General features: G+C 51.9%; 3 protein-coding genes across 4 annotated transcripts; 1 reads left to right on the plus strand and 2 right to left on the minus strand.

Moving 5' to 3' along the window:
- Positions 1-34: 34 nt before the first annotated feature.
- Positions 35-6,115, plus strand: LOC128790859 (nucleoporin NUP35-like). The gene is made up of 7 exons (XM_053948001.1): positions 35-280; positions 1,931-1,991; positions 2,660-2,801; positions 3,157-3,226; positions 3,318-3,446; positions 5,294-5,461; positions 5,819-6,115. The coding sequence occupies exons 1-7, from the start codon at positions 50-52 to the stop codon at positions 5,894-5,896; spliced, it is 879 nt and encodes a 292-aa protein (XP_053803976.1). The 5' UTR covers positions 35-49; the 3' UTR covers positions 5,897-6,115.
- Positions 6,116-7,968: 1,853 nt separating this feature from the next.
- Positions 7,969-13,377, minus strand: LOC128790758 (maestro heat-like repeat-containing protein family member 6). Its single transcript, XM_053947814.1, has 16 exons — positions 13,292-13,377; positions 12,921-13,211; positions 12,576-12,640; positions 12,317-12,481; positions 11,984-12,132; positions 11,559-11,706; positions 11,133-11,320; positions 10,907-11,044; positions 10,530-10,644; positions 10,219-10,356; positions 9,785-9,961; positions 9,503-9,658; positions 9,240-9,341; positions 8,719-8,821; positions 8,574-8,630; positions 7,969-8,304 (listed from the first exon to the last, which is right to left on the minus strand). Exons 2-16 carry the CDS (start codon positions 12,988-12,990, stop codon positions 8,090-8,092), a joined length of 1,986 nt encoding a protein of 661 aa, XP_053803789.1. The 5' UTR covers positions 12,991-13,211; positions 13,292-13,377; the 3' UTR covers positions 7,969-8,089.
- Positions 13,378-15,552: 2,175 nt separating this feature from the next.
- Positions 15,553-24,245, minus strand: LSS (lanosterol synthase). Of its 2 annotated transcripts, none has more exons than XM_053947908.1 (22): positions 24,193-24,245; positions 23,853-24,030; positions 23,640-23,778; positions 23,454-23,562; positions 22,930-23,051; positions 22,521-22,617; positions 21,578-21,713; positions 21,266-21,374; positions 20,837-20,955; positions 20,327-20,424; positions 20,191-20,218; positions 19,556-19,612; positions 19,295-19,366; positions 18,577-18,627; positions 18,271-18,420; positions 17,849-17,945; positions 17,553-17,658; positions 17,262-17,327; positions 16,762-16,842; positions 16,303-16,473; positions 15,930-16,008; positions 15,553-15,837 (listed from the first exon to the last, which is right to left on the minus strand). In XM_053947908.1, the coding sequence occupies exons 1-22, from the start codon at positions 24,207-24,209 to the stop codon at positions 15,646-15,648; spliced, it is 2,274 nt and encodes a 757-aa protein (XP_053803883.1). In that variant the 5' UTR covers positions 24,210-24,245; the 3' UTR covers positions 15,553-15,645. The 2 variants fall into 2 exon arrangements, with proteins under 2 accessions (XP_053803883.1, XP_053803882.1); XM_053947907.1 differs by having other exon boundaries at positions 21,578-21,716.
- Between the last annotated feature and the right edge of the window lie 704 nt (positions 24,246-24,949).

Here is a 24,949-nt window from a genome sequence, read left to right on the forward strand (position 1 = left end):
GCTCTGCAAACCTCCAGTGAAACAATCAACAGTCTCAACAACAATCAACATGAGCGCACGGCAGAATTTATTATTGAAGTTTCAAGAACAAGTAGCACCAAAGCAAAGTCACAGGTTTTGTCATGCTCTTCTTTTGTTCCTTTGCATTGCAGGAGGGTCTCCCCCACAACCAGTAGTCCCTTCGCATAAGGATAAAGGTGGTGCTCCACCAGTTAGAAGCATATATGATGAGTTGTCTAGTCCTGGGCTTGGATCAACACCTCTGTCCTCAAGAAGAACAGTAAGTGTCTTCAGCACTGGCCTGTTCTTAGCAGAAGATGTGAGGCAGCTTACTGCCTCAGTGAATTCTCAAACTTAGTTGTATAAACTGCTGTAGCAAAATGAGTGATGACCCTACAGATCATGCCGGTGCTTAGTCTGGGTTGTTCGTTGTGCCTGTTCCTGTTGAAACAAGAGCTGTGGTCATGAAGCAAATTCCTGTTACTGCCAGTTTTCAATTCAGTAGGAAATGAAAAATGCAAGTGATGCCTCAGTTATACTTCGTACATACAAATTCAGCTTTGTTTGTCAGCTTTTCACTTTCTTTCAAGTTTATTGGGCTGCTGATTGCCAGAAGGACCCTTTCACAACTTGAAAGGAGGTTGGAGCAAGGTGGAGGCTGCTCTCTTCTCCCAGGTAACAAGTAAGAGGACAAGAGAAAATGGCCTGAGAAGAAGTTTAGATTGGCTATCAGGAAAAATTTCTTCTCTGGAAGGCTGGTCAGGCATTGGAACAGGCCACCCAGGGAAGTGTTAGAATCGCCATCCTTGAAAGTGTTCAAAAAACATGTGGAAGTGACACCTGGGGACATGGTTTAGTGGTCAAGATGGCAGTGTTAGGTTAATGCTTGGACTCAGTGATCTTAGGGATCTTTTCCAAACTTAATAATTCCGGGTTTCTGTGATTATCTTTTAGAAGGCAATAGAGGCGCTTATGGAAACAGAAGGAATTTCTTTCTGAGTAAAATATGTAATCTAAGTTTGGGTAGACAGTTTGGCTTAATTTTGAAAGAGGAACACTCAAATTTCTGAGGTAAATTTTATAATAAGCTCTGCTGCTTAACTGAGTAATCAAGCATTATTAGGTCCTTTTTCACTGAACTCTTTTGATGCAAGGAGAACACTTTAAACTGAATGAGCATTCTATCTAGTGAGTGTTGCCTTCTGAAAACTGAGGTTTTCTGTGAAGGACAGAATGCTAAAGTGTCTTAAAGGACTGGATATTAAATTTCAAAAAATGTTGAGCAGCTATCAGAACATAAGTTGCTAGGTCTACTGGTACTCCAGGCTGTTTGATCTTGTAGCTAAGAAATGCCATGATTCAGGCTGAAAGTAGACTAAAATTGTTTTGGGTGTTGAAATCCCATGTTAAAAAGAAAACAACTACCACCATCTAAAACTCAAAGTACACTTTCCTTCTATGCACTAAATAGTTGAACAGGAAGGTAAGTCTAGTAGTAGTCTCCATACAAGGGAAGGTTATGTTTCCATGATTTCTGAACCCTTAAGGCAGTGAAAATGCTGATAAACTTAGGATACTAATATCCTTCCCAGCAGGATGCACACAAATGTGTGAATTATTACAGTGCAGCAATAGTGACATGACTATTTTGAGAAGGTAAACTAAAGGGTTTCTGAGTATTGGTACTTAAAGCTACTTTGTTTCACAAAGCATACGTCAAATATGTTGTCAAATAACTTTTCATTAATAGCTCTTGGTAATCTTCTGTTAAATGTACATGCAAATATCTGTTCTTACTCTTAAAAGTTAGGAATAACTTAAGGCAAACAGTTATATTATTACCTGAATGTTTAAATCGCTTGAAAATTGTCTCTTGATCTGAGCAGTATACCTATAAGAATGATTTGTTACTTTCTGTATATTAATGCAGGCCAGCTTCACTTTATCACAGAGCCCATCAGTTGGAATTTTGCCATCAACTCCAGGAGCAGGTAGATGTCCTGTCAAAATTTCTATTCTCTCTATTCTTACTGCTTTTTTAATACAGGAAAATCATGACTGTTCAAGCTACATCAGTTCCTTGCGAATTTACGAAGAGCTTGTGTATTTGTTAGCTTTTCAAAGGTATATGGGAATGAGTCGGAAACAGTTAATCATTCTGAGACTGACCGAGTTTCAAGCAGCTTTTCTTGTTCCTTGTTCCAAATGTGGTGTTGAACTGAGCACAGGGGTGGTTGTAATTGAATGAAGAAGCTGAGATTGATGGATTGCCTTCCATCTTCACAAGGTTTGATATCTTGTGTATGAACCAGTGGCTTCTTGCTAAGCTTTGTTCTGTTGGCCTGTTCCTATTTGGCAATTGTATTAGCTGTTGGTGTTTCAAAGTCAAAGAGAACACTAGGTTGCTAGTCATAAAAACTTACTAGTGTGTTTGCAGATGTGAAGTTATGATTGACTTACTTTTTCTGTCTGTGAGTAAATCCCCATCAAACTCTTCCACATACAAATGAAATGCTTGACATGAATTTACGCTTTTTATTAGAAACCTCTGTCTTGCAAAAGAAATTTGTTCAGTGGCACCCTGTTGTTCTTTTAAAAGAACTTTAAAACTTTTAAAAGAACAGGGTGACAGTTCAGGAATACCATTTTAATTTAACAGCTTCAAGCAAGTTCAGCCCTGCAAGTATTGGGCAGCCTAAGAAGACCACTCTATCTCCTGCTCAGCTAGATCCTTTTTATACTCAAGGTGATTCCCTTACTTCAGAAGATCAACTTGATGACACTTGGGTAACTGTATTTGGGTAAGTTGATTTCCAAAGTATCAGAAAAACCTGGGTGAAGTCTTTACAGCGTACAAGAAAAATACTTGGGCATTGATGTTGTCTGGCATTGGTATGTGCTGCAAATACAGCTATGGTGAAAGCAAGCAAACACATACATTTCAGTGAGGCATCTTAAATTGAGCTACACGTTATTTTGTCTAGTTAGAAAGGCACCATTCTGCTGTTGGGCTGTGTGGCAAAGTGCTGAGAAGGAGGTATTTCTCAAGTCACTGCGTCTGATGTTACAGTGGTCTCTTCTGGATTTCTCTAAATGCTTGACACCTGAATTCTTAAACTACTCATAATTTTTTGAGTACTTCTTTCTGTCTTTCAGATTTCCTCAAGCATCAGCTTCCTATATTCTACTACAGTTTGCTCAGTATGGAAACATATTAAAGCATGTGGTATGTCTTAGTTTGAGACTTATGTCAGAAAACATTGTGAATGAAGCAAGTAAGAAACTACATTTCACAATTTCCACTTCATCTCATTCAGATGTCCAACACAGGAAACTGGATGCACATTCGATATCAGTCTAAGCTTCAAGCCCGGAAAGCCTTAAGCAAAGATGGAAGAATTTTTGGTGAATCTATCATGATTGGTGTCAAGCCTTGTATAGATAAAGTAAGTTAATAGTTGTTTTTAGTTCAAAGGCACTCTGCTTTTGGTTCTTCTTTTTATTTTCCCCTGACTGCTTTAATTTTTTTTTCTTTTGGGATTGCAAATTTGGGGTAGTTTGTCTGTGTAGATACAGTCTGTTACACATTTACATAAGTTTTTTCTTAAGTATTTGTCAACATTTCCTGCTGAGAAGGATCTTTACAAGCAATCTCTGTGCTCTTAGGAAATTACAATGAATGCAATTATATTGCTGTACGAGACAGGAAGTGAAACCATAATATAAGACACAACTGAGATCAGTTTCCTGAATGGAATTTGTGACATTTAGGGCCTGCAATAAATGCCTAATGGCAGATTAAGACTGTTGCTGCTCCTAATTGTACCTATTTTTTATGTGACTATGTGCTTCTGGCTCTTGAATTTATCTTACTACTTGGACTGAAAATTCGTCAGCAAGAAAATCCTAATCCTGTTCTCCCACCTGCCCCTATAAAAACATGTCACTCTCTTGTAAGTAGGAGCTGAGGGTACACATGGCTGTCTTGTAGTCTTAATATTAACATCAGCTATTAGTGTCTAGGTATTGGCAATATCCTGACCTTTAATGCTTGCAGCCCTTTGCACTGGGTACTGTACATTAGCTTAAGCAAATAACAGCCATTCTTCTACAGTGCACAGATCTTTCTTTTTTGTCTCCTTTAAGGATATATGATACTAAAGAGTGCTGGAAGCTTTCCAATGTAAACCATTCTGAGAAGGCAGCCTTAGAAACTGAACTTGCAATTACTGAACTTTTAGCAGTCTGAAACATTTCTTACACTCAATAAAATTCAGAAACAACTACTTCTATGGTCCTTTTCTCTGTGAGCCTCTGCTGGTGGTCTGTCCATGCCTTTCTACTCTTTTGGTGTCCAGTTTGTATCCATGAATGCATTGCCTGTAAGCTGAAGCTCTAGGAGTAATCATCTAAGACATATAATTGCCAGGCATCTGATCTTCATTGCTTTTGAATTCTTATGTCTTTTGTGGATAGTATTCACTTTCATATACCAATAAATCAACCCATAAGTCATTAATTTGTATTTTTGGAGGCAAAAGATTTCAGGAGACCAATCCACTGAAGGATTGGGTTTGGTAAGACTTTCCTGCGATTGAAAACTAGATATGATGGATTTGACATCAGCACTTAGGCTTCTGATTTAAAAGTATTAGTTATTTCCATGGGTTCCATTAGTTAGTTCCATGGAGCTAAGCAGAGTCAGCTGCACACCCACCGTGTACACCAATGCTATTCTTTATTTTGGAAAGTGCTCTTCTACCAAATGTGCTGCTGAATTTCTGCTATCTTTAGGCTGGTTGAATCCCGTGCTGCACTGAGTGTAAATGCACCAAATCACACGTCCCCAGGCTGGTTGTTATTTACCATCTTGTTTTCTCTGGTTTGTTGTGGAACTTGTGGTTCCCATCAAGTTACCTCCTACCTCTTCCATTCTACATGCATTCCTTTCTAAACATAAGCTTATGAAATGGAGCCTTGAAGTTTGATTGCATCTCCTATTGTATTTTATTGTCTACATTGTTTCAAACTTGGTTGACATTCAGTACAGACAGCAAACAGATTCTAACCTTCCAATACTTTGCAATGGCATAATTCAAAATGTAAATGATTGCAGTGAGGAAAATGCTTGGCACTCATGTGCACCCGTATGTTCTCTACTGACACACCTTTTATCTTTTGGGATCCAAATACATTTTAACAAAAAAAATCAAATAGTAGATAATTTTAGATGGCAAAGGTTGGAATACTGTTTTTCAGTATTTGTTTACATTATATTAACCCTCTCTTTAAGAGTGTGATGGAAAACTTTGAAAGAAGCTCTACATCCTCAATGTCTTCGATTTTCACTCCACCTACAAAACCTGCTGGCACACCAACACAACCTGCAAACAGTACTGCAAGGATTTCTACCATGAGACCTCTTGCAACAGCATATAAGGCTTCCACTAGTGACTATCAGGTATTTTAAGGGAAACAGAAATATGTGTTTTTATGTTGTCTCCCCTTAGCTCTAGGAGGCTGTGCAGACATTAACTTCAACGTGACCTTTATCTTTTGCAGTCAGTTCTTTAATGATGTGGTTCAAGTACAAGCTCAGTCTGTTCAGTCTCTAACATAATAATAAAAAATACTAAATTAATGACTTGTCACTTTTCCAGGGATTGAGGGCTTGTTTTGAAGATACTTCAAACATATTTAGTCAAAATATAGCAGTGCTTAGGAAAAGAAGAAATAAATGGTTAGCGTAAAAACTATTTAACTACATGCTGACTCATTCTCTGTATTTTCTCTTCTTGTTTTTCTCCCTGCCTTCTAGGTGGTTTCTGACAGACAAACTCCTAGGAAAGATGAAAGTATTGTATCTAAAGCAATGGAATATGTTTTTGGCTGGTAATATACAAGAGGAAGTAACACACTACGCTGGTCAGGGTTTGAACTACGCTACTGGCACCTGTAGTTAGTTGTATAACTACTGGTGGCAGTATTTTATCTTACATAGCACCTGTTATGCCTTCAGTTTATTCAGAAGACATGTAGCTTGCACTTTAAATGATGGCAGTGTACACATGGTTTTACAAACTGAGTAAGTGTAAATAAAAGTGCTTTATCCCTGTTTGTGCTCTGATGGCATGATTGTGAAAAAATTCTGTCTCATTAAGAAAAGCTGTCTGAACTCAGCGGCCTGTCAGTTCCCTGAGGGAGAGGTGGGCAGGACTGGAATACATAATTTTATTCACCCTCTAATCAATGCCTGTGCCTTTGGTTGTGTTTAACGCCAAAAGGGGGAGCTGCTGTCTCCAGTGAAACAAAACTCCTTCCTCAGCTGAAGAGTTTCCTAGCAGCGCTGGGAGGTCAGGCTGCTCTAACTCCGTGTTTCCAACAGCAGAAGGTTTGTGTGTGCTCTTCCCTTAAGGCAGCTGAGGGCAGCTTCTGTCTGTGCAAGCTGTGCTGGCTTTGGGATGGGTGGAGAGGACCTCAAGGAAGTCCAGAGGAGGCCGGGAAGGACCAGGAAGTGGTCTAAGAGCTGGAACATTACACTGATAGGCTGGGAGAACTGGGAATGTTCAGCCTGGAGAAGGCTCCAGGGAGCCCATAGAGGCCTTTCCAGTGCCTGAAAGGCTCCAAGAGAACTGGAAAGGACCTCTGGGCAAGAGCCTGGAGTGACAGGAGGAATGGCTTCTCACTGGCAGAGCATGGGTTTAGATGGGATATTGGGAAACTCCTGTTCCATTTCTGTGAGCTACAAAATCTAACCAGCTGATATATTCACATTAGATCAAAATCTGGACGAGGGAAGGTAAAGATGGATTAGTCCAATTCTAATGGAAGGTGTCTCTGCCCAGAGCCAGGCAACTGGAACTACAGGATCTTTAAAATACTTTCCAACACAAACTGCTGGAGGATTCTGTGATTCCTAGAGCTGAGAGCAAAACTACAATTGTACTCAAGTTCTCAACAGCTGAGCAAACATCACAGCATCAAAGGAGTTTTAGGACTACAGCTTAGCCTTATATAGTCACCATACCAATTTTCCAATCTCAAATTCGGCATCTTCATTGTCACTGCAGACTCTGGAATTGCTGCAAGTTCCTTATCCCAACATTAGGTAGCCCAAAGGCAGCAGAACAGGCACTGACAGAGCCAGGGGAGCTCTTTCTTGCTGGAGCAAACTACATATTTAAAGTGCAAAAGGGTAGATTTGGGTTAGGTGCTCTCCTAAGCACCTTCATCCAGGACTCTCCACTGTGCACAGAGCACTTTTCATGCCTGCTCTGAACAGTCTTTGGAAAATAGAGCACGACCTGGCTCTGGCTCTGGGATCAGCAAACCCCAAACCCAGGAGGAGAAAGAAGCAGCAGCTGTTTTGCAGCCATGCCCAAAAGAGACTGGAAGGGTATCCTCCCTCTGGTCTCACTTGGTTGAGGCAGGAGCTGTGATTCCTCAGTTGTGGGGACCAGAACTGCACCCAGGATCCCAGCACTGCCTGACAGCGCTCCGTACAGTGGGATAGTTGTGTGTCAGCCCCTGAACTGCTGCTTCATTTGCTGCATTTTTAGTACACCCAAAGCTCACTGTAAATCAGAGAGGTCTCTGGCTCTGCCCTCTTCCTCTCCCTTCATAGGGAAGGACCACTCTTGTGCTTTCTTGAGTAACTTCCAGTATTCCAAGCTCCTTTGCTCTCAGTGCATGCTTGCCATGGAATCCTTCACAGCTGGATTCAAAAAATACTGAAGTTGGCTCTTCTAAAATCCAGGGTCTTTGTCCTACTGCTGACCTTCAGTGTGCTCAGCAAGACCCTTAGGTCCACACTGTTGTGAAACCAGACCTTCAGGGCAGGGACCTTTCCAGCGTGACCTGCCTTGTGCACAAAATGCAGCACAGAAAAGAATGGCAGAAAAGCCCCAGCCTGTGTGCTCCAGGGCTCAGGCTTTGCTCCACTTCAGCTCCACAAAGATACAAATGAGGTGAAGAAGTTGAAATGTTTATTAATGGCAATCAAAGCAGAGGGATGAGCTCGGGAGAAGGGGCAGGGAACAAGCAGGGTCTGAGGGCTGCGGGAAGAGACCAGTAAAGAGGGAAGGCAAGCTCAGGTGTTCCCAGCAGCTCCAGCAGTTCCAGTGCCTGGAACTCCAGCTGCTGTCCTCTGATCTCCAGGCTGTCTCCTCTTGTATGGAATCTGGTGCTGTCCTGGTTGTCTCTCTTCAGAAGATGAACTTAGTAATGCAGCTCTTTCATTGAACATGACTTGAACGATCAGGTTTGTGTTGGAGGGGCTGTCATCTGTGCTAAGGGCTTGAAGGGCTGAAACAAAGGGCAGACCCACGGTCAGAGTGAGGAAACCCCCTGAAAGGACCATTCCACCCAGCTCTTGCCATGGCCTGGAGGAAGCAGGACACAACAAGGATCAGCTGGAAGGTGCTGGCCACAGATCTCCCACAGACCTCTGAAATGGCTCTGTGCTCTCCCCATGCTGCCCCTCATCCATACAAGGAGCAGAGCCATCCGCAGTTGAGGCAGGGATTGCAGCTTCCCCTGCCAGCTCCTACTGACACCTCGCTGGTTTCACTCACCCTCACAGATGAGCTGCAGCTCTTCTGGCTGCCCCCTCATGAGCACCCCGGCGATCCCTGGGAACACAGAGCCTGTCACGGCCCCTGGCCTGGATGCTGCAGCAAGGGGGAAGGGAGGGACCGAGACCCCGGATTTGTAACTCACCAATAGACCTGACGGCCGCCTCTCGCAGGGGCTCCTGCGGGCTCTGCAGGTAGGGCAGCGCCAGGCGCAGGTGCTCGGCCGCTCGGCTCCTGTCCTCTGCCAGCTGCAGAGAGGGGCAGGGCACGGAGGGAAGGGTTGGTGTGGGCCCTGGCCCTCGGCCGGGCGCTCCCTACGCCCGGCACTGCTCCCCCTGCCCACACAGCCCTGAGGCCCGGCCAGCAGCCGCAGGAGCCGGGCTCTGGACGGGGCGGAGGGCCCGGCGAGCCGCGGTGCCGCCCCGCGGCAGAGCCCGGCTGGGTCGGGGCTCCGTCAGCACCGGCCTCGGGGCCAGAGGAGCCTGGAGCCGAGCCCGCGCGGCCCAGGGAAGGGAGCGGCGTGTGGGGCGCAGGCCGGTGCCCCTGCGGGCAGCACTGGGCAGGGGCCACAGCTGCCAGCCCCACAGACTGGGCACCGTGGGCAGGCGGCTTCTCCAGGCTGGGGCTGGGGCTGGGGCTGGGGCTGGGGCTTCAGGCTGTCCTTACCACATGCTCGGCAAAGCTCCATGGGTCATCTGTCTTCAGCAGCCGCATGAGATCCTTCCTCTTCAGGAACTTGACTGCAGAAAGCAGCGTTTCCCGAGAGGCCTGCAGAGCAGCAGAGAGCCAGAGATGGCACGGCAGCCCGGGGCACAGGACCCGCGCCCCTGTGCCAAGGCCGGGAGGAGGCTGGAGCCCATGAGGAGCCAGGGTGTGGGGAGACAGCTGAGCCCCCTCCCATGGGGACAGCAGCGCCCAGGAGCCCTCACCTGTGCCACACGCCGGTTCTCATCATGGCAGTGGAAGAAAAGAGGGAGCAGGCTCTGGCTCACAAGCATCTTCAGGGGCTTTTTTCCCTTTTCCACTACCGATTCCATCACATCTTGGTAGAGGCCAATGGAGAGCCGCTGCACAAGGCTGTTGTCCTGTTGGAAAGGAAAAAACTCAGCACTGGATTCTCCTGGCCCCCCTGTGCACAGGCCCAAAAATCCACAGGGCACCACACTTCTGGGCAGCACCCAGTGCCTGTGGCTGGGGGCACAGAACCTTACATTGTCAAAGAGGGGCCGGAGCGTGTCAGCCAGTTTTGGGGCTGTGGAGCTGGATGTTAGGATATCTTTGTTCAGGAGTAGATTTGTGAACACAGAGAGACTCATCTTGACCACCTCTATGTCTTCACTCCTCAGTAGCTCCAAAAGGCATTCAGACAGGCCGCACATTTTTTTGGCCTGTGTGGAACACAAGGTTGTGCTGTGAATCCATGGAAAGCTGCACCGCTGACATGGTTCCAGTGGTGCAACCCCACCTGCCTGCCATGGAGCCCAGAGGCCAAAAGCCTGTCCCAAAGCACTCAGGCAGCTGAACAGCGACCCCGGAGAGCTGGGAGCAGCTGCCACAGCTCCCAAAGCCCAGCCAAGCCCAAGGCGGGGCTGCTTTCCCCAGCCCCACGCTGCCAGCACAGCTTCAGCTGCTGCCTCCTTCTCACCATCGAGGGGTCCTTGCTGAGCACCACGAGGCCTCTGAGTGCCAGGTGACACCTCTCCACAGACTCGCTCTGCAGGTGCCTTGTCATGATCTCCAGGATGCTGATACCCCATTCACTCAAGTCCAGGCAGTCGAGGACCTGAAAGGCACAGAGCAGTGACGGGAGTGCCCAGCTGGCAGGAGCTGAGAAGCACGCAGGGCTGAGCCAAGGCAGCAGCACAGGGCGCGGGCACCGTCCCAGGCAGCTGGGGCTAGGAGAGGGCAGAGGGCTGGGAGGCAGCTCGGCGAGGCAGCGCTGGCCATTGGGCTCACCTCCACGAGGAACGCCAGGGCAGCAAGATCCCAGCGTGGCTCCTCCCTGCTGAGCCACCTGAGCAGGCGGAGTGCAATGGAGGAACAGAAGGGTAGGGTGACACGGCGCATCTCCCTGGTGGGGAGAAAAAGGCACCACTGCTCCTGAGCTGGGCGGCCAAGCTTCTCTCAGGGCTGACTGACAGAGCTCTGTTCTTCTCCCGAGCACCCCGTGGGCGCTTTGGGAGGCGGCTGTTCCGGGGCACCCTCCTCTCCCAGCCTTTTCCAGTCTCCTGATCCCTCCCTTGGTGACAAGGCCCTGCCGCCCATGACCACGGGGACCGGGTGGGGTGTTCCGGGCACAAAGGAGAGGGGCGGTGGGGAGAATGAGGTCTCACCTGGCCAGCAGACCCACTGCATAGTGGTGGCTGTCGGCACAGAGCAGGGTGTCCCAGGCACACTTGCGTTCCATTACCATCAGTAAATCCAGAAAACGCAGATGGTGCAACAGTGCCCTCACAGTGTTCACTGCAAATCTGTATGCAGAGAAAGCCCAGGTCATGCTGGGAGCCCAGGCTTCAGCCCTGGGGACGTGGGAGTGACAGGAGGACTGGGATGGAGCACCTATTGATATTGGTGGGAAGGCCATTTTCCTCCTGACATCTCTTCCAGAAAGTATTTATGTCCTCTGATTGCTGCTCTGTACTGATGAAAACTTGGAAGAGCAGAGCCACAAAGAGATGGGGGGAATATTCCACAAATGGCTCTGGGCACCAGGGCAGGCGGAGAATCTCCCAAACCACCCTGGTTGCCTGCAAAGGATAAACCATCTAGAGACAGCACTCAGTGCTGAGTGGCAAGGCCTGAGCATACGAGGGAGAGGCCAGGGGAGATACAGGGGCAGCATCTGGCTCGTGCCCCTGAACCTGCCCCTAAGCCAGGTGTCAGCCCAGTGCCTGAGGCAGGGAGATGCGTTGCAGTGGGGGAGAGGATGGAGAGGCACTGGAGAAGCAACCTGTGTGCAAGCAATGGCCAGTTACAGAAACTCACAGCCAGGGCAAATACATCCTTATTGTCTCCATCGGAGGTGTACATTTTTTGCAGTGGCCAGCCCTCCATCACACAGAGCAGTTTTGGCAGCACCTTTTCCAGTGTTGTTCCTGATGAGGCTATGGTCTTCCACATGATTGCAGCACCTCTGCAGGACCAGAGCTGGGTGTCAGGGGGGTCTCAGCCAGAGCACTGTGGCCTGGGCAGCCACAAGGGCCCAGAGGACAGAGCCACAATGCCCTGAGGGGTGGGGAGGGAGCATGTCAGGAGGCTTATGGGCTGACAAGCCAGGGCTGGGAAATGGAGTGTCCAGTGGCTTCTGGAACTCTCTGCCTGTCTAGCAGACCCCATTGGACTGGCTGTACAGGGTGATGGGCCCTACAGACTGGTTAGACCTGAGCCCTCAAGGCAGGTGGGCCCTGTACCTGTCACATGACGGGGCACAGCGCAGGAGGGTCACTGCAACATCAGTGGGGTGTGCCTCAGTCAGCCTCAGGATGTCCATGAACAGCCAGTCGTCTGGAGGCCCATTGGACGCAAGCCTCTGGTGCATGTTCCTAACAAAGCCTGGCACCTGCAGAAGGCATGGGGAGACTTGAAGAGCTGCCACAGCAGCAACTTCCCCAGCTTTCCCTGAGAAGTACTTCCCTTCCCACCACATTGGGCTGGGCCTCAAAGGCTGAGGAGGCCCAGTGGAACTGGCTTGAAGGCACCACACTATTGCTGGGGACACCCAGCCCTAGCCACAGGCTGCTTACTTGACTTGGACTGGAGACAACTGTCTCCCCAAAAAGATCCAGGCTGGGAGCAGAAGCTATGCTCTGAGTGGCTGTGGCGCCAGGCTCTGCTGGCTCTGCGTGTTTACCAAGGGTAAACATGCTGATCATCTCTTGACACCAAGTGCCTGTGAGGTTCCTAAACATCTGCAAAAGAAGGAACAATAGGGAAGAGAGGGAGGATCCACTGAGTGCTCCAATGCTGATGCTCAGCTAACAAGGTGGGGATGGCTCTCAGTACCTGGCCCACAGAGTGCCAGCAGCTACGGGCAGAGTCTGGCCCTTGTGTCCGGTCCCTCCCTGCATCTGGCAAAGAGCAAGGAATGCCAGAGCTGAAGAGCTGCAGGAGAGGCCAGAGAACACAGCCCAGCCCTGCGGTCCCCAGGCAGGGACAGCCCCAGGATACCCCAGGCTACCAGGGAGTCCAGCACCAGCCCCTCTTCTGTCCTCTCCATGGGCATGTCCACAGGGAAGGAATGGGACAGGATGGGGTGGGACGGGACGAAGCAGGCTGCAGGCACCAGGCCTGTGGCCTGGGTCTTTCACTCAGCCTTCTACAGCAGCTTGAACTGTAGCAAGTAATTACCTTGCTGTGGTGGGGCATCACTAGGGCATTTTTCCACCTTCTTGGGTAGGTTGGGAGGTCTCTCTGCCATGTCAGTGTCTGGATTTATGGCTAGTTGCAGGAGAGACACCTCAGAAACGCTGCAGGTCAGCAAGTGCTGCAGCCTTGAAGGGACCTACAATAGAGGAGGCTTGGGAAGGCTACAGAACAGTAAGTCCTGCATTCTGTCCTGAAGGCCTCCTGCCACAGTGAGAGAAGACATTTTCTAAAGACTCTGGGTCATCAAGTCCTACAGACTGCCCTTGAAAGCATCTGCAAAAGAGAAACATTGGAAATGCTATGGATCACCAAGACCCACAGTCTGGCCTTAAGGTCACCTGCACAGAAAACACCTTGGAAAAGCTCCGGGTCAGCAAGGAAACGAGCTGGCTGTGTGGGGGCTCCTCACAGCACTACTCTGTTCCGTCCTCTCCCGTTGTGTGCACCAAGCACTGTGGCGTTGCTGTGTCACCGCCAGCACCCATGTCACGACGTGTCACAAAGGGTCACCCTTGCGCACTCAGTCCATTTCCCTCCGACGGTGACCATGGTGCACTGTGTCACAAAGAGCCCTAGGACACACCTCCACGTGCCCTGGGGACACCCCCAGCCCACCCAAACTGCCCCAGCTTGCAAGGAAGACCTTCCCCCAAGTGCTGAAGACACAACCCAACAGGAACTTCAGGAACGGCCCAAACAACAAGCAGCTGCTCCTCTGCTCTGTCTGCTCAGGGCAGCAGAATGAGCCCCCACAGCTGCCAACGGAGCTGAAGCAGGAAGGGCACCAGGGCCTTCCGTGGCCTCCTTGGGAGATGTCCTGGTGTCTGGTGGCCGTCATACACCCGGGGTGTGACACAGACACGGGACCTATTGTCCAGGGCATGGATGCTCCTCTCACCCCTGGGGCCTGCAGAGCACTTAAATCAACAGCTGTGGCAGAGTCCCTGAGAAGGCAGTGGGCATTCAACTTCCTTCCAGGGGATCAGGTGGTAGCTCAGCTGGCCAAGTGCCTGCTGCACCATGCTTATGTCCTGTCCTATGCTGGATTGCTCTGTGTTCACCTTGCCGACCTCCTCGTGGAGATACTGGCACAAAGCCATGGCCTAGGATCCCCCCATCCTTCCCTGGGGAGCCCATCACACAGCACTGATGGCTCCAGCACCTCCTGTCCGAGCCAGGCTCTGTGCTCTGGAATAGGTTCCAGAGCTGAGAGTTTGTCTAAAGGAGAAAAATCACCTCACGTAACATCGTGGGAGTAGTCTAGGACTGATGCCTGGGATCTCTGAAATCAGAGATCAAAACACTCTAGAAGATCCTGGGAAGAGTGTCAGAGGACTCCTGGAAGAAACAGTTTCTCTCAAATAAGAATTGTACTGAATATATCCTGTATCTACTTGATCTCTTCTGCATGTGCTCAATCCAAAATTGCAGCTTGGAGCAGATTTAATAATAGGTGAAATCCACACAGCCATGTCCTCTCGAGACACATTGCCACATGACACTTGAATAATTCAGTTTCAGCAAGAAGAAATTTAAATGCAGAGCAATATCACAGACAGGCGTAAAGATGTTCATAATTTGGAAAAGGCAAACAGGGCTGAGCTGAGACAGCCTGAGGTGAATCTTCTTAAATAATTAAGTTTTTCTATCTTGCTTATCTGCATGAGTGTAAGCAGCAGGATGAGTGAAGCAATCATTCCCCTTTAGTGAGCTGCTTCTTTGATAACATTTTTCTGTGGCTAAATGCATTAGAGGAGGCAGAGGCTCCCAGCATGGTTTGGAGGATATGGTGCTCCTGTCTGGGGACAGGCAACCCAAGCCACGTGACATGAGGCTGCTGTGCCAGCTCCCCTCTGCCTGGGACACACACTAGCAGACAGAAAGGAGAACACAGTGAAGTTCCTCTTGCATCACCCTTAGCAATTTATTATCCCATCTGACTTCCAGCTCTGACAATGACCTGTGAATGCCCCACAGCACCATGGTCTGAGCTGGGGGAAGGCTGGAGCCCTGGGGCTCAGGCTGTGCCATGATGCCAACCACCTACAGCTTTCTGCTTCAGCTGCCCCTTTTCCAAGGGCTGGTGGTGACTTCACCTGCGGAAGCTAGGTGCCACCAGCTGGGGAACAGAACAATAAGAAAATTAAGCAAAGCACTCCTTTTCTCACACATGTGGGGGAGGAGAGGTGTCCTTCCCCTCCCAGCACAGGCTCCAGAGTACAGCGAGTAACTCAAAGGCCATCACTGGCACCCACAGTACAGAGGTCAACTCAGCAAGGCTTGTGCAGTGTCCCCCAACCCTCAATGGTGCACACAGAGGAGACCCCAAATCCCACACTCTTGGTGTAGACACACAGCCTGTGACTCTCAACCTTGCAACCCAGGATGGGAGTCTGTCCAAATGTGGAATACAACACAGCTCGGCAGCTTCATCTGATCTTCAAAATGGTCTGAAAAGGCACTTCACTCCCCATCTGAGGATGGAGAATATACCTGGAAAAAACCTTAGAAAGGGAATGTTTAGAAGAAGTTCAACAGCAAGCAGAGGCTCTGCAGCAGCAGCACAACACCCTTCCCTGGCAGAGGCAGCAGTCCACATGCTAAGGTCAGCATGGAGATATTCCATGCAGCACACACCACCACGGCCCCACGCAGACACCAGGATCCAAGATAAGTCCAGGGCCATGGCATCCCCAGCGTCCCAGGTTCAAGCAGACAGGGCTCCCTGCTCCTCCTGCCCTGCCCCAGCCGAGGGTCTGGCTCTGGCTGGCAGCTGTCCAGCCAGAGGGCTGGTGGGATGCAGCCGGCAGAACCGCCCCAGTGTCCAGATGGGGAAGATGTTGCGGTACGCGGTGTAACTGATGGCACATGACTTGTTGAACACCCCAGCAATGTTCTCCTGGGAGACAAGCAGAGAGTAGAATGGTATGAGTGACAGGAACTGTCACTGCATGCATGTTCAGGAATATCTTGGAAAGACTAAAGATGTACCTGAGGCCAGTCCCCGTTGGGCAGCTGCTTATCCATCAACACTTTAATGCCCCTTTCCAGCACACCGATGTCAGGGTACCTTCAAAGCACAAGGGAAATATAAGCATCTTTATCCAAACCATCTGCAAACCCTCATCCACGTGTCTGGGGAGCTCAACCACCTCCAGGCTGCCCCGAGCTTGCCCCAGGCATGCTGAATGCTTTGGGAAGGGCTTCCCACAACCCTGAGACACTAGATATTATGAATATGGCACCATTTTCCCAGGGTGGAGGCCTGCAGTCATGATCAGAAGCTTTGGGTCACACCAGCCAGGCCCAAGGCCACCCAACTCAGCTCGATCTCTTTTTCCCTGAGCACTGGGGCTACTGTTACCTGACAGCCATGAGCCCCAGCAGAGCCCAACAGGTGTTGTGGATCTGTGACTCAGCACTCTGCACGTATGTGCGCTGCTCGCAGGACTCGAAATCCTCTCCCCATCCGCCATCTGCCATCTGCTTGGAGATGAGGAACTGGCAAGCCTGGGCCACCTCTTGGCAGGCAGTCCTGCAGGGATGAGGGCCAGAATCAAGACAGGACTGAGGACAGAGTGTGTTTGGATGCCCACAGTTCTCAGCTGCAAAGAGAAGCAGTGCCCATGGCTGGGACTGCCCTGAGAGTTTGAGGGTGAGGTAGCAAGTGCCCTGGCCATACTGCAGGCACAGGATTTGGGAGGAGCAGTCCCTGAGGCAGGAGAGTCCATGCACAGCCAGGGATCCATCCAGCCCCACCACAGAATCCAACCCTGGCCCAGGAGGTAGGTAGGGGCAGAGCACCCAGACATCCCCTTCTCACCCGTTGTGGTATGTGTGCTGCATGCTGGCAAACGCCTCCAGACCAAACCAGGTGCCATAGGTGAAACAAACCCCCCAGCTCCTAGGAGGAAGGGGAGAGCAGCACTGTCAGAGGTGCAAGGCCCCAGGGAGAGGCAGGCTGCAACACAGCTGTGTTCACAGAAGAGCAGAGCCAGGCACAGAGCTGCAGCCTGCCTTCCCCTATGGCCCAACCATGCCCAGTCCCACCAGCACCTGCTCCCAGCTAACTCAAGTGTCAGCAGAACTGGGACCACAGGAGCTGAAGCCACCCCAAACTTCTCTGGGTCTTGTGCAACGCACAAGATACCTGTTCTACCTGGTCTGGAGGGAGAGTAACTGAGAGCAAAACACAACATCTAGAGGAGGATCAGCCCCTACTTTCCCTCCCACAGATCTTGCCAAGCCAAGAATGCTTGCCATGAGGACCCCTCTCACACAGGGGCAGCTAGAAGAAAATGGGGTACTGGGAACACCACTTACCCTTCCCAGGACCCATCCGCTCGCTGCTTCTTGCGACAAAAATCCAGGCCCTTCTGCAGAGTCTCCCTGGACAGGAAAGAAGTTATCCACTTCAGAAGCAGCTCAAAGTCAGTGTTTGCTTCACTGGGGGCTCCATCAGCCCCTCTGAGGCTTTGATGGGTCCCATTATTGGAGGGCACAAGAGACAAGAGCATGCAGACAGGCAGCTACATTGTTCAGGAGGCCATGGCAGGCAGCTTGGGACAGTGAGCCTCTCTTCTGCCCTGCCCAGCTCTTATCTCAGGGCCTCACCTGATCTCCAGGGCTCGGTGCTCAGGGAACTGGCTCTGGAAGTGTTTCAGTGCCTGCATGACAGCTGATGTGCATTCCACGTATGTGTAGTCAATCATGATGTCACCTGCCAGCAGGCAATGGGTATCAGTGCCACAGCCCCTGTGTGGGCAAGCCTCCAGGCCAGCCGCTGCCAGCCTGTCCCTCAGACCCAGGGCACACTGATCCCCTGTCAGGCACCCGCTGGGCATGGTGAGCCCAGGCCACTTTGCCCCTTTACAGTGGGCAGGACAACCAAGCCCCATAGCTCCCCTTACCAAACACCTCCGAGGGGTTCAGCAGCTCCAGTAAGTGGCCTCCTCGCTTGGTTTCATAAGTGGCAAAGCCTCCATCCGGGTTCCTCATACTCAGCAACTGCCCAGACAAGCAGAGAGGGGGGTGGGACAACCTCATGGCAGTACTAGTGCAGTCTGGCCCCAAGCCAGCTGTGAGGATGAAGTCAGACCTACAGGTCTATGGGGCTGGCAGAAAACCCAAGTCCCAAACCACTGTGACAAAGCAAGCCCAATCTGGGCCGTCACACAACATTAGGTCACATCGGCAGCTCTGAATCACAACAGCGTGTTACCACGCCAGGCCTCATACTAGCTCAGATCTAACACCAGATCTAGCACTTCCTTGGGCCTTGGCTTCTCTTGCAGTCCTGCGTGTCCCTTGGCCTAATTTTTGCAGCTCTTACCACATTTACAGCATCAAAGAGGCGCTCAGCAGGCACAAGCTTGGCTATGAAGGGACACTTCTCCTGCAGCAGCATAACTGCCTTCAGCCCCTCTGCTGTGCAATCTGCCACGATCCAGCCACAGTCCCGCGTGCTGAAGGGGAAGCCACCCTGGAAAAGGATCAGGTGGGCTTAGGGAGCAGGATCACTTTCCCTCATCCACTCTATTCTTGGAAGAGAGCAGGTGCTGCCCCTGATTCCTATTCCTTCTGCCCAAATCCCTGCCCCAGTCATGTGTCCTTGAGAGACCAGTGCCAGCCATCATACCTTGTTCATATGGCGATAATATTTCTGGTAGTCAGGTGGGTTCTCTGGGATCTGCAGGAGACAAGGAACAAGTGAGGGCAGCCTGGAGGTGCCTGGCTGCAGGACCATGGGAAGTGGACAGTACCTGCCTTCCACCACTGAGGGAAGTAGACAGGAGAGAGGTGAGCTCTGGAGCAGGGAGAAATCACCTTTTGGCCTGATTTCAGCAAGTGTTGCTAAAGCCCCCTTTGGGAGCTTGCCTGCCAGGGAGCCATCTGTTTTCAATGCTCCTGTTGGCAGCACCACAAACAAGACCTGTGACTGCATCAAGCTGCTGGTGACAATGACCCTCACACCTTGAGCCACTGCTGGCCTGGCCAGCAGAAGCTGAGCTCAAACAGTCACTATCCAATGATCCTGGGTTTCCCAGAAGGGTGCCTCAAATGTGTTGGCACCAGACAAGATGAAGGGCAAATAAGCCTAAGCTTTCAGTTTCCCAGCCTCTCTAAGCTCAGGCAGACAACCCAAGCATCCCTGGGCCTTGCTAAGGTCTTCTCCAAGCTTCAAAGATGGTTCCCTGAAAACAGGGAGTAGAAAACAGGAGGCTGGGTCTGGAACTTTGCTAGTCAGCCCTTCAGAAGCTCTCTTCAGAAGGCAACACATGCATCCAACAGGGTTCTGAGCAACAGCCAAGCCTGCACATGCAGTGTGTGAGACACCACTGACCAGCTCTGCTCACCTGGGAGAAGTGGAGGAACCCATGGGCGTTCTGGAGGCAGGAGGTGAATTCAGGCATCTCATGGGCTTCTGCCTAGAAACAGAGATGCACAGTGAGCAGTCAGCAAGGGGCTGTAGCCAGACATGTTTTCCCAGCTCAGTCACACCATTCCAGGCCAGAACAGAGCTCCAAGGGGGTGCACAGCAGAAGCTCTGGTACTTGGGGACTCATGAGAAGAGACCATTTTCCCAAGGCAGCATGTAACACTGAAGGGTGCATTACCTCCAGGAAGGCTTGGATGGCAAAAGCAGTATCCCAGAGCTGGGATCCATTTGTGCCCTGGAAGAGAGAAAATAGATAGTGAGAGGCAGGTGCTAGCAGCAGCCTGGCCCAGCTCTGGGGACTATGAGACAGCATGTCCCTCCCACATTACCCCAAACAGCTCCTTCCTATGTCATGCTGCATCAAATCTGATGTGCTGGCACAGAGAGGACAGATGCAGCAAGTCAAGGGACAGCAAGGGAACACAAAATAAGACAGCTGCTTCAGTCTGCTCTGTGCACAGCCAAGGCAGGAGAGGTAGCTAGCATTAAGGAACAGCAGGACATAATGGCTCTGAGAGAAGCAGAGCTCAGCCCACATTCAGGATCAGGGGCCTGGCTTTCTCCCAGGACTCATGAGGATTGAGGGAATGGAGGCCTCCCAGCCACAGGGAGACAAACTAGCAGGACAGACAGTACTCCCTCCTGGGAGTACAGTACACAGCTGGGGGAAGTGGCAGTGAGAAGGCTGCCAGACATCAGAGGTGAGATGCCAGGAGCTCAGGCCTAGGATTAACACACTATCCCATTACTCCACAGGTTGCCCCAGCACACCAGGGTCCCTTCATTCACAGCTGAACTCCTACAGCACTTCACCTGCATCTTCATGCCATCGAGGCCCAGCCTGTGGGAGGAGAGAGCACAGTGCTGCAGCAAAAGCAGAGTGGGAGCACCAGGAGGCAAGTCAGGAGTCATGGTGTGCTGTGCCAGATGGGACACACTCAGCCCTTACCAAAGATAGTCAGGGATCCTGGAAACATGCTCCTGAAAAGCTGGGGAGTCCTTCCCTTCCACGAACCAGCGAACCAGCATGTTGATTGTCTTGGAGATCTGCCCAGAGGAGTATTGTCACTGCTCTGGAGAGAGCTTCTTCCAGCCCCAGAAACATACATCCCCCCCTACTCAACACAAAGCCATCCAGAGGTTGTCTCGGTCTTGATCCCAATGGCTCCACCTGTGACATCACCCAGCATAGCTGAATTAGCAGGGCAGGTGCCATGAGATTACTCTCCAGAGCTTCCTCTGATATCATCTCCCTGGACCTCAAGGGGAGATACTCCTCACCAGGGCCACAGCTGTCCCCATGCCCTCTGCATCTCCTGTGCCCTGTTAGCCTTAAGCTGTTGAGCATCAGGAGCAGGACTTGAGCAAGATCTGGTGATTATTATATGCCACACTTGCACAAGCTGGTCCTTGAAGAACAAAGGATAAGATACTAAAGGACTAACAGCAAGTGTCCTACCGGCCCGATGCTGATGCACTTGGTGAATCTGTCATCAGCCTTGATGTGGTCATACAGCTCTGTGATGGCTCGCTGCCGCAGGTGAGTGCTGTGGTGAGCTTCATACATGTTCATGATGGCTACAGGAGAAGAAAGGGACATGCAGTGAAAAAAAACCCACCCTGTGCAGCCAGATTCACTTGCTGTGGTAGGCTGCACCCCAACTCACACAACAACCATCAACCAACAAGCATCAGGATGGAGCAAAGCTCTGCCCCAGAGTGGCCTGAGGACATGGGCACAAGGCCCCTGTTGCTCTCAGGGAGGGAGAATCCCATAATTCCAGTCTCCATCCCAGCTGCAGGACATACACCAGTAGCTGTTAGTAGACCCTACAGAGCTCTGAGGGTACAAAGCAGCCTCAGCATCCCTCGCAGCTCCCACACTCACCATAGGCAGCACCCAGCAGCCAGCTGTGTGGGGTGTACACGTCACAGGCAGCCACGTTGTTCCTCTGTGCTGGCCAGTCTATGCTGGCGTAGTCTTGCACATACAGCTCCTGACACAAGAGAGCAAAGGGCAGCCTGGCCAGCCAGGAGCAAGCACCTGGAGCAGTTGCTGCTGGGAGCTGGCTCAGACACCGTGCGGGTTACGAGAGCTGCCACTGGGCAAGCCAGAGGCTGGCTCACAAGAGCATGGCCAGCACAGCAGGTGGTCACAGAGCCATGTATCCTTGTCCAGCAGGATCAGCTCCTTCCTTACCTGCCGCAAGCTCCGTATGAGCTCGTCCTCTTCTGCTGACAAACGCTTAGCATAGCAGTAGCTCATGGGAAGGTAAACCTGGCGGCAGTGACACCAGAGCCGTGATGGATGGGCTGGAAACCATGTGGGAAGCAGCCTGCTTGCAACAGAGAAAGTGCTGCTGTGAGGAACAAGGAAGGCCAAGGGCCACTGAAGAGATGTGTGGAATGCCCAGAGCAGGGCAGGCCTTTGCCTGTCCCCTGCACTAGGGGATATACACACAGCCTGGCCCTGCTCAGATTCCCCCTCCAACAGGGATACTCCCTCCTGACACCACTCCAGGCCCAGCTGACACGTGGCAGGGAGGACCTCAAGCTCAAAGAGGAAAGAGAAACTATTTCAGCCGCATGGGATGTTGAAGGCAGAGGCCTTCCAACAGCATAGTTAATGGCATTAACTATGTCATTTCATGACCGACAGTTAATGGCATTTGCTGACAAAGCACCAGCAGCCCTTGGTACTGTGCAGCCCCCGATTTCCTCCAGGGATAGTGTCAGACACTTTCCCTCTCTGACACTCAGCAGCCCTCTGAGTATTCAGAGAGGGTACAAGCAAGGGTTTAGGGCTGGCAGCCTCACATGTGGCCGTCCCTTCCTGCTAGAGTCCAGTTCTGGCTGCTGGAAGATACTGGTGGCAGGCGGGGAGCACATGAATGTATTAGAAATCCTGTGGGAAATGCTAACAGGGCTGTGCTCTGACATCTCCCTTGGATGCAGTGTTCAGTGCTATCCAGCTACTGGCTGGCCTGCTGCTGGCTCCCAGCTGACAAGCAGCCTGAGTACCTCCAGTTCCTGGCTGTAGCTGGAGTTATCCCAGCAATCACCAGCGCCTGGGACAGTTCTGGGTGGAGGCTGGTGGCAGGACTGACACTAGCTCCTCTCTCCACAGTGAGGGGGGCACATACCACATCTCTGGGAGAAGCGTGTTCATTCCCTCCCAGCTGTAAACGTTCAAGACAGCCAGCCAAAACTTGCCCCAGGAAGGGATTCCCACAGCACCTCCTGCACAGAACAGTATCAGCTTTCAGCGTTAACACAGCCATGCCAGCTCCCAACTTCGTTCCCCATTACAGGGCCCACTTCTCCCCATGTTTGAGAGCACATTACTCAGGCTGGAATACACGTCCCAAAACAAGGCAAGCAGGCAATGGCACAAAAATGCAACACAGCTTCCCATCATTAATTGAAAATGCAGTTGCCATGAAAGGCAAGTAAGAACAACAGTTCTTCCAGTATCTGGCAGCCCCCAGTGTTCCCTGCAGCCCTCTGGTCTGGCCAGACCTCTCTCACCAGTGTACCAGCCCCACGGCTGACCTTTGCTGTGCAGGTTGACGCGGGCCCGCACAATGTCAGGGTCATCTGGCCCAAGCCCCAGGATCCTCAAGGCTATGTAGTTGAGGGCTGTGCCAAACACTGTTGATTTATCTTCCACGTGTCTGTCAGGAGCATATACAGAAACACCACATCCATTAGCCAGCTAGTGCCATTAGGCAGACACAAGCCATTGCACAAGGCTGTCTTTGCTAGGGTGAAGTGGGATGCCAGGGGTGGCTTTGGAAAAGAGGGACCTGACTAATACAGGAAGAAACATTGCTCTGCACTATCCTGTCACACATGATGCTTTGCGATATAGTGCCCCAGAGGAGATGTGGCCAGACTCGATGCTATGGCCACCTCTGTGAAAACAGTGTACATGGAGTGCTGCACAAGCAAGTCCAACCACCCACACCTATCACAGGTGCTGAGCCCCCCTCCCTGAGCCTGGGCAGACCTGACAGCAGCTCCAAGTCCTGCACCTTGGAGCTGCTATCACTCAAAGAAGCATCTTTGGTACTCACAAGCCCCAGCCTCCGTCTGGGAGCTGCACAGAGCGCAGGTAGCGTACCATCTCCTTCCGGAACCCCTCGGGCAGCTGGATTTTGGCCGTATGGCAGGTGATGAGGAGACCTGGAGGACCAGACAGGCCGGCACTGCAGAGAGCCGAACCCCAGGGCACTCATCCCTGGGCAGGTGCCCAGGCCTACCTGGCAGCAGGAACAGCGGCCCGCCGTAGTCCCCCGCCCAGTGCCCATCCTCGGCCTGCAGCGCTGCGTAGAACCGCATCCCGTTGCGGGCCGCCTCCCGGGCCGAGCCGGCCGCCGGCAGCGTCTGCAGCGTCGCACCCTGTGGGGAGACGGGGGCACCTCAGCGGAGCGCCCCGGGCACGGCCCCGCCGCCCCGGCCCGGGCCCCCCGCACCGTGTCCAGCCCGAGGCTGTGCTGCTCCAGCGCTGTCTGCGCTCGCCGCTCCCCGACATCGCCTTCGCCATCGCCCAGGTAGCGCCAGAGCTGCCGCCCACCCTCGCAGCGCAGCCGCCAGTCCGGCAGCTCCGTGGCCGCCGCCGAGCGCCAAGGGCCGCCACGCCGCCGAACCGCCCTGCCGGACACGGGCACCGTGAACCGCGGCCGCCACCCCGCTCCGCCCCGCCGGGACCCCGCTGCTCGCCGCCACCGGCGCTCCCGCGACCCCACCGCCGGGATCCACCCACTGCCCCCCGCCAGCGCCGCTCCCGCTCTCCAGCCCACCGCCGGGACTAACACGGCGTCCGCCGCCATGGCCGCTCCCGATCGCGCCGCCGGGGCCGCGCCGGCTGGTCCCACATCGCCTCACGGGCGGCAGCCAATGGCGGCCCCCGGCCCGCCCCCGCGCCGTGCCCGGCCCGCCCCATCTGCCGTGGGACAGCGCTCGGCAAGGCGCTGGGGCTCGACTGCTCCGTGGCACAGGAGTGCCGTCCCTCCCGCAGACGCCGACAACCGAGCTGTCCCTTTGGGTGACAGCGCCAGCCCCTAGAGCGACTGTCCCCACCGCCGTGCACCCCCAAAGTCCAGGCGTGTGGTGTCCATCGTTAATGGAAATAATAAAACAACGCAGTGACATGTCCCCATCTCTCTCCCAATACCCATCACTGCCTTTACCAGGCCAGTGAGCAAGTGGGTTTCAGCCCTTCAAAGCCCCTTGGCTCAAGAAGGCTTCCCAAAAGGAGGCACACAGGGGTTGTAAATCCCAGAGATGCTGTACTTGCTGCTGCTATGCTGTTGGAAGGGCTGGGTGGACATTGACTATATACTTATTTAAATGGAGTGATAAAATTCCTTTCAGCCTTTCACAGTGACCTGGCTTGCCTCCTACCACAGAAGTGGCACCAGACCAAGCTAAACTGGCAGAAAAGCCCCTCCATGTCTGTGCACTGCCCAGGGACAAAAGAGCTACTCACAAATGTGGCACCCATCAACACCCCAGGACAGAAAAATGCCTGTCTATTAATACTTATATAATCATTAACACTTACAGTATA

The sequence above is a fragment of the Vidua chalybeata genome, chromosome 7 (genome assembly GCF_026979565.1).
Source record: "Vidua chalybeata isolate OUT-0048 chromosome 7, bVidCha1 merged haplotype, whole genome shotgun sequence".
In the NCBI taxonomy this organism is placed as follows: Eukaryota; Metazoa; Chordata; class Aves; order Passeriformes; family Viduidae; genus Vidua; species Vidua chalybeata.